Source organism: Dreissena polymorpha, chromosome 16 (genome assembly GCF_020536995.1).
Source record: "Dreissena polymorpha isolate Duluth1 chromosome 16, UMN_Dpol_1.0, whole genome shotgun sequence".
Taxonomy (NCBI): domain Eukaryota; kingdom Metazoa; phylum Mollusca; class Bivalvia; order Myida; family Dreissenidae; genus Dreissena; species Dreissena polymorpha.
Genome location: NC_068370.1, coordinates 17,138,336 through 17,147,359, shown reverse-complemented (window position 1 = coordinate 17,147,359; position 9,024 = coordinate 17,138,336). Strand labels below are relative to the sequence as shown.

General features: G+C 34.1%; 1 protein-coding gene and 1 long non-coding RNA gene across 2 annotated transcripts in view; both read left to right on the top strand.

The window, feature by feature from the left end:
* Positions 1-2,246, top strand: part of LOC127862595 (uncharacterized) — a 2,270-nt gene extending 24 nt beyond the window's left edge. Inside the window, exons 1-3 of the long non-coding RNA XR_008040695.1 lie at positions 1-498; positions 835-876; positions 1,295-2,246. The exon at positions 1-498 is cut by the window's left edge and continues 24 nt beyond it. This is a non-coding gene — a long non-coding RNA (uncharacterized LOC127862595). The remainder of the gene's footprint in view (positions 499-834; positions 877-1,294) is intronic.
* LOC127862594 (sodium/calcium exchanger regulatory protein 1-like) overlaps positions 1-8,678 on the top strand; it is a 14,894-nt gene extending 6,216 nt beyond the window's left edge. Inside the window, exons 2-4 of the mRNA XM_052401784.1 lie at positions 6,612-6,784; positions 7,540-7,641; positions 8,346-8,678. Of these exons, the coding sequence (XP_052257744.1) occupies positions 6,612-6,784; positions 7,540-7,641; positions 8,346-8,396 (326 nt within the window). The 3' untranslated portion in view covers positions 8,397-8,678. The remainder of the gene's footprint in view (positions 1-6,611; positions 6,785-7,539; positions 7,642-8,345) is intronic.
* Positions 8,679-9,024: the final 346 nt, after the last annotated feature.

Here is a 9,024-nt window from a genome sequence, read left to right as displayed (position 1 = left end):
TTGGCTATCATAATTTAGCATTTATTATGTAGCATTTTATAGCTTCTGAGTTTGTAATATATATATAGTCAGTATAATGTAACATGTTCACTGAACTGACTTATATTTATAGCGACTCTTTAATAATAATAATTAATCCACTTTTTTGTAACAAAATACATTAAATGCCAAACCTAAAGTAACATCCTTCAAGGTCAACGGTAAACAAATAAATATGTTCAAAGCGGCGCAGTAGGGAGCATTGTTTCTAACAAACACATCTCTTGTTCCATACTAAATTAACTTTGAATTAACTGTTTTTGTTTTTTTTGTTACAGATACATCAAATCTAGGCATAATTGCAACATGTTATTATTATTAATAAGCATAAGCGTATGTGCCTAAGTGTTTTACAAAGTTATATGTTTGAATTAATTTTTGCGGTTTATTTTTGCAGCTTCTTCATATGCGTTACAAAGCAGTGAGAGTGCCACAACAGCCAGCAGAGAAGAACATATGGTAAATAAATAGATAATACTATATATGCAAACCATTAACCATATGTATAGAACATTGAAAATGCAAACCATATGACTTATATTGTATACATCACATTCAACACAGTATACAATATAATAGAGATTCACCCTTATATAAAACAAAATAAAAGAAAAAAAAAACATGCATTAAATTAACATTAAACATTGTGTTTGAAAGTTAACACTGGGATTATTATACATTAACTTAAGTATAGTATATTAACATTAGTTGTCCATTTTATTGCATTAAAAACATCACTGGATTAAATTAATTTAGATTTTTAAAGTGACACTATATTTTTTTATGTGATTTCAGAGTGTACCAGTCATGAAAGTAGAGGCATGAAGTGGAAAGAATGTAAGCTTTGGATATCTTTAAATTAAGATTTCAAATTCTCTGGAACAAATCTTGAAAATTTAAATATTGGTAAACTTATCACTTAGGTAGCTCTAATTGGAGGGTAGTGCAGTGCATACAATTAATTTAGAGTTAATAATTAACTTGCATGGATGGAATTCCAGTTCTTAAAACTATACTGACAATACCATCTGACAAAGCGAGTACTGTATAATATGTTGTTATGTAATATGCAACAAAAGTCATGCATTGGTTGAAACATAATTAGCATCAAATATGTTAAAACTAAGTACCAATGCATAGTACCAATGCATACATAGATTATGTGATATATATGTATTAATTTTTTAACCTTTGAAGATCATAATATGAGAACAAGTCCATTTATACAAATCACACTTTTTATCCATTTTTGCAGCGCTCACAAAGAAGACCGACAAGAGATCACAAGGAGATACCTTAACAAAACTTACAGAGAAACCGATGGAAAAAGACTAAGAAAAAATAGAATAAAAAAAAAAAAGTTGACTGTAGAAATTGAAATAATACATTTGGAGAAAAAGATGTGTTTAGTGTCAATACGTGACCAAGTGCTATAACTCTGACATGTTATATACTAGTAGTAGATTTATTCCCCTTTTTGTAATTAAAAGGATCTTATTATTTTTTTGTGCAACTACTTCAAAACTCTATTATTTCTGAAATAGAAAGTCTATATTAGAAATAATAGAGTTATGGAGCAGTTGCACACAAAATAATAAGTTTTTTTTTAATCAAAAAGGGGCATTCTCATATTTCTATGATAAAAATATGATTATGTCCCTTTTTGTACTTATAAAATTCCAGTCAATATTTGTGTGCTTGAAGAAATGTAGGTCAAATATTACATTGGTCATTGTATTATGTTACTGACAGATAAAATACATTCTACATTCAAAGAGGAATATTAGTTGAATGCGGTGTCTTGGGACACTTCTTGATATTATTTGCTTACAAGATATACATCATTAATAATAATAAAATTCTTCATTCAATGAACTGAATGAAATTCCAGAATAATGATAGATACAGTTCTGTGAATTTGAAATTAGACATCAACAAATCCTGGCATCATACTTTCGCCCTGGCCAACTGGCAGTGAACTTGAGTGAAGCTCGTTATTCAGTAGCTGGCGTCATACACAGCCTGTTAACATAAAACATGTTATATTACACTAACAAAATAAGACATATTTTTGTACATTTTTTCTTAGGTATTTGATAAAATGCTGATGATATGTTTCTTATATTGCTAATGGCAAACTGTTAAAATTAACATACAGTTGTTTCATTAAATATTTGTGTTTAAAATAAAGTATCAAAGAAAAGCGATTGCATTTAGACTTGCACATAACTGACTGTAACGCCATACCTGATCGTTGATGGTGGGAATGCCCTTTCGCCCTATGTAGTCTTCTACATGGTTCACTGGCTTCTTGATATGCACATGCGTGCAATCAATGCACCCCAAAGTACTTGGAAAACTTGAAAGTTAATCTTTTAAAATTGACCCATTTTTTGGAAAACTTACGATATTAATAAGTAAATAGATATTGATATAAATGGATTGTGATCGGTGCATTTATGTGAATTATATTGAATGAAAGTTCTGCCTTATGTCAGAAGTGATGCAATATGCTGATGTGTCTCAACTTGATAATCAAATTTAATGTCATCGTTCTACAGCATTTGTCGCAAAAATACATTTTGTATTGGAACTCAATTACAACATAGATAGACACAAGGACAGATGCACATATGGATTCAGGTGTACCCTATATCTTCTTAACAGGGCGTATAATATACACATTATTTATAGCACCTTTTTTTTTAAATTAATAAACATGAATTCACATAACATTAAAGACCAAGAATAAAAAAATAATTGTCATAATTTTTATTGAAAATGTTGCGAGAAAAAAAATTACCCGATGTAATTTCGAACCACCGACTAGTCGGCGATATAATAATCTGGAGCACCGATGCGCTACCAACTGCGTCATGGCAGTGTAACTCTTGAAGGCATATACATATCTATAAGTAAATTCCTACATCTATAAATAGATTTGTAATAGTAATGAAATCAAAATTTATGCGAAGTAAATGTCTTGTAAACGTTTTCAAATAGGTTTCCATATTTAGAGAATATCCATTATTATAGTTTATGATACATGCAAGTTATATGTTATTACTTTTTCATTCAAACAACAAGTATTATCCATAAAATTAGTGCATGTTCACGTTCATTCAGTTTGGAGATTATTTTCACGAAAAAAAAAACAAACAAACGCGGAGAATTATGAATTTGACAGTTGTTTACAATAAATAAGAACAATTGCAAAATGCACACATCGCAAATGACTCACGTATCAGCGATCGCACCAAGTTCTTGTTTCGAACGAACGGCGTCGTACCAGCTGGAAATTTGACAAATTCAACACTCTAGCTGTCAAAATATTATTGACCTGTGCACAGGTCTACAAGTACAAAGTTCTGGCTACCATAACTTTAAATGTCGCTTTTTTATGATTTTTGACTGTCGCCACTTGCCACGTTGCTCGGGAAAGTATACACACTGCCAGGGCGACCGGAACTGGCAGACTCCGCATCGTATTGCAAACTATTCCTTGCAAATATTGCAAATAAATACGATTCCTGGTCTGGTAAAACGATGCCGTCTGTAATGTTCAATATCCCTATAAATCTCCAAATGGTTGGTACGATCTAGATACACTATTTCAATAATATTATTATTATTACGCGAGAAGCTCGTGCGGCGGCCATTTTGTAAAGTAAACGCTCAAACGACGTTACGTCATGATTGTATGGCGTAAGTCTAAACACTGTAGACTTAGCATTTGAGACTTATCTTACTGAGTCTGAGTCTAAAACTAACCATTTTATGTTTCGTGAATTAAGTTTTGTAAGGCTGAGTCTGAGTGTGAGTGAGAAACTGGAGCTGAGTCTAAGATTTGAGACTTACGTACATTGGTGAATACGGCTCCAGCAATCTTAATGTGAAAAGCGCTTGATTATATATTGGTGCACATCGAAGCAACTGAAATGTTGCACTGGTACACTCTCTCACCTTTCAACAACATGGTATATATTTAAAGAAGCAGAAGATGCACTGAAGTTCATTACAAGTTTACAGTAGCCTAACAATGTTAAGTCGAATAATTAATATAATCACAGCAGAATTGATATAAACCTTATGTCACTTCATTCTTTCATCGTGGGCCATGTCTGTTAAATATCGCTATTTGCGGGAGGATGTATGCATGCCAATCTGTTCGTAGCTGACCGGCGGTGAATAATTTCTTGAAAATGTATGTTTGCATCCTGATAATTATTTGTTATTCTACAGTACTGGATTGCTACTTAATGTAACATATGTACTAAGTGATTACTGTGTTTCTAACCTCTTTGAACTGAGCAATGATTTAGAAATTCATGTATGGTGAGCTCTTATTTTAAGGTATGCAGACTTATATAAGTATGATTCGCTGAAAACGAAATTCAATTCAAAATAATGATTTACGGTGCGCTTTTGATTACACCTGTTGGCATCTGTAAACTTAAATATTAGTATTATTTTCAGGGGAAAAAAACACAAAGTCATAACAACTTGTTTAGATAACGTTACACCTGTTGGCATCTGTAAACTTAAATATTAGTATTATGTTCAGGGGAAAAAACACAAAGTCATAACAACTTTTTTAGATCACGTGCATTTTCATGTGCGATGTTTTTGGCCTGGGGCGTAGCCCCAAGGCCATAGTAATGATACCAATTTCTAAGCCTGTCCAAATTGGCTGGCTGCCGAAAACCACATTCCCAAAACTCCGATTTACCACTTAATTCATGCGCAATAAAAGTAGTTCTTCGCAGAACTTAAAAACCCGCCTTGTAAATACAGAACATTTCTATATAACACAGTGTCATCAAAAGTGTAAAAAATAGTATTGAAGCAAAATTGCTAAGCATTGGCTACGACATAGTTTTTATTGTTTGCATATTCATGCGAGAATAAGTTCCTCACTTGACAGTCTAGATCGAAAAGATACCTATGTTTACGAAGACAGTGAGAAGAATTTTTGAGACATTTTTGAAGACATTATATTTGGTATTTATAAACATATTTTACAATATTGTTATTTTACTTTTCGTTGACAAGACATTCAAGAAAACAGAAAATGAAACAAAAAATATTCACGATCATTCTCGGAAATAGACGAAGTAACTGGATATGGTATTTTACTGCGCAGATCGAGCGCGCAAATCGAGCGCGAAAAGTTCTACATGAGACAAAGTACACTATCTGTACACCGTTCTTTACCAGGGTAAGTGCATTTTCTTTTGTTTACCCATTATAAAGGAAGTGTGAGTGTTTTCCTGATCTATTTATTATGTAATAGAAAGCTTTTTTAGGCTATTGAAAGTGATTTATTTGACGCCAATAATAACAGTTTTTTGTGGCCATGTTGTTTTTGTTGTATATCTTCACCGTAGACGAACCTTTACCAAATCTGTAGAGTTGAACAAAAGGTTTTCGTTCCCACCGCCAGTATCGTGTAGTCCTCCACCGTCTATGTGCACTGTTGTTTATACACAAATATTGTCGTTTCTTACCGTCTCTGAGCTTCTCCACTCAACCGATAGGGTAATCCCTATACATTCTTACAAAAGGGAAAAATTCGGACAATAAAGCCTAAATGCATTTTATGTCACACTTAATTTAGCCTCAGGCCTTCAGTGCCTACAGCGCTTTGATTTAGAGCTGAGAAAGGATACAGTTTGAAGAAATTGATTTTTTTCATATTAATGGACATTCCAAATAATTACATGATACCTGTTCTTCCTTTAATTTAATAAAAACTTACCATTAGGTGACCTGTTGTTGTTACACCAAATGATTTTAAATCACACATGTTAGGAAAAACGAAGGACTTCCCGCTTAAATAACTTGAATGCCACTAACGTAACGAACATCCTCCGGTTTTTACTGTGAACATGCGTGCGGGCCAAGGTCGTTTTCGTTTGTGGTAACGTAGAATAGTTGTCACTTCTGAACCAGTCAATACGCCGGTGTAGTATTAGTAGTATTGTAGACTTAAGATGCGTGGCCAGTCTCACTGAAATATATCAATACTCATCCAGGCTTGAATCGGAGACTTTGAGCAATATTTCAGTATCGCATATAGGTAAAGTGGGTTCTGGCGTAGTGAATTAAATTATATTTACTATTTGCACCATCACGGTCCAATGTAGTTTTATATTTTATATATGTATCGCAGTATTGTACCATACACTTAACGCAATGATAGTTATTTCTCAATACGCTACTTAGTATAATAGTTGAATCAACGGTATTGCATGCTGCCATCGGTTGTTTAAAGCCTTGTATTACACGAAGTCTTTTGTATTTGAAAACGATTTCATTTAACAATGTTATAACAGTTTGCATTAGTAGTCAATGTGTATTGCTTTACGTTTTGTATTATGGCTTTGATTGTTTATTTAACGGGTTTGCCCTTAAATCGGGATTTGATTGGAAGTGTATTTAGTCATGCAGATTTTAGAAACGCCTTTTAAGGACATTTTAAGCGTTTCTAGTCTCTCCATGGTGCTCGAGGGACCTGCTTGTAAAAGTATTGCGCAGGTAAATGTTTCTTTATTGTCCCCGTGTGTTTGCAGCCGTGCCAGATAACCTGAAGGAGATCATCAAGAAAAGCAAGCCGACCATGAACATCTCCCAGAACGGCGACTCATGGAGCCTGAAGACAACCGTCAGCGACAAGGTCGAGTACAAGACATTCAAGGTCGGCGAGGAGTTCAGATCCAAGTCTCTCACTGGCCAGGATGTCCAGGTATAGAAACATCGACTTACTCTGTGTCGATGTGTGAGGAATGTACGCTTAGAAAAGCTTGTCGGTGCGCATTGAAAGGAAATGCCATTGTAGCATACCTGTATATATAATTCAACGGTCATTGTCATCAAAGTAACCGCTGATACACAAGAAGTATGCCTATGTTTGTTATACTTTAACATTGTGAATGGCGTACTCTTTTCCCTATGGTGACTTGTCTTTATACGATTCATTAGTTTCACGCTCGAGGCTCAATATGTTCAATTCACATTTCCATTTTTGATTGTATTTATCGCTTTCATAGTTGTAATATGGTTTATTCAATAAACAATGAACACACTGTGAATGCCATACGTCATACATACATATATTTTTTTACTATTTGTCAAGCACATTTTCACTGGCTTGACTAAAACTACATGTTCATTAAAAAGGAATATACATTGATATAAATATAAACATATAAATACATGTATTCATGGTCAATTATTATATGCTTTATTTCCCAACTAAATTGTGGTGGATGCTGAACATAACTAGATGGTACATAGAACTATTGTGAAGTTATTAAAATACTGTCATTGACAGCTGTACACTATTGAGTTGTGTGCAGAGCGAGAGGTCAAGTGTATACACGCTTTATGAACTTACTTCTTTTAATTTCTGTTAATAATTGTATAGTCAGGTTGCATGAGTTCTCTATATATTTAACATATTCCGCAAACTGGAAAGATAACTGTTTTGATACTCTGAAGTGCACGGTGACTATGGACGGAGAGAGGATGGTGGAGACGCAGAAGGCAGGCCCCGTTACCATAGTGATTACGCGCGAGGTGCAGGGGGACCAGCTCGTGTCGGTACGTTACCATGGCTACCAGAAGCTGTAAATTTGGATTTTCCATTGATGGATATACATTATCATATGTAAATTGTACTTTTATTGGATATCACTCACATTGGTATCACGAGTAAAACGGCGGGACTATTTAAAATAGAAAGAACACGTTGTGATGGTTGTGAATATAGTGATTAAACATTAATACGTTTACAAGGAGTTAAATTAGCATCGATTAATAGAATAACGTGACTCTTGATTCATCTTTTTCATTTGTTAAACGCTTTGTATATTTCACTCTTAGTAACGCAGTAGTAAAAATAGGAATATATAGAGAGATTCAAGAATGTTTTTGCGAAGTTCGTGTTGATAATTAGCGTTTTATTAATAGTCTTTTTAATATCATTTTTGCTATCTACTCAAGACAACAAATACATGGGAATACTTAGTGCAGTTCATTTACTTCATTTGGACAAAACGAAATATATGGGGGTACAAATAAATCGGAAAATTGCAAAATCCTCGTATAGACATAAACCATATAAGCTATAATTATCTGATTGATGATACAATCGGTACATAAAATGAGTCTAGGTCGTTTGTTTCTACGGATTAGATGGTATATCCGGGTAACACCGTTTGCTGTTTTTGCGATTAGATGTAGACGTTTGCAAGTCATCAGTATGTCACATTTAAACATGAGCTTATTCTTACTTAATCTTTCAGACCATGACCGTGGGCGTTGTCACGGCTACAGTGTACTTCAAGAGGGCATAATACGTCCCCACCCACGGGCAGTGAGTGCAGTTAGAGCTAGCGCAAGACAGAACTATCGTCTGGTTTAATTTTCACTAATTTGTATCCGGACATGTAGTGCACGGGAACGTACTAATGCTTTGCTCGAGAAAATGCAGTTGGATGGGACAGAGTTTTGCAGTTATTCAAAATCAAAATTTTTAAATGAAGAATACGTGCTTATCTTGTGTTCGTATGTTTACTGCATGTTTACTCTCGCTAGTCATTTAGTACTTGTTAAAACTGAATAAAACTATAATTTGATTTGTGTATATTGTTTGTTCTTGATCGACAGCATAAATCAATCCCTTATCTATAGCACTGCACTACCTAGACGTCGTCACGACCAAATTGAATGTTCACGATGATTTGACAAACACTGACTTAGAGTGTTAACAATGTTTCACATAGCCATATAAGGACAATTAGTCCGCCCCCTGGCGGTCATGTTTTTTAAAACGGACCGGAACCACTCTCAAACCCTGCCGAGATTTCGTTATAACAATTGTTCGGAGCAATTTTCATCATGATTTGACAAAAAATGTGACTTCTATAGTGTTAGCAAAGTTTCACTATATCAATAAAAAGAAAACGACCCGCCTTCGGTGAC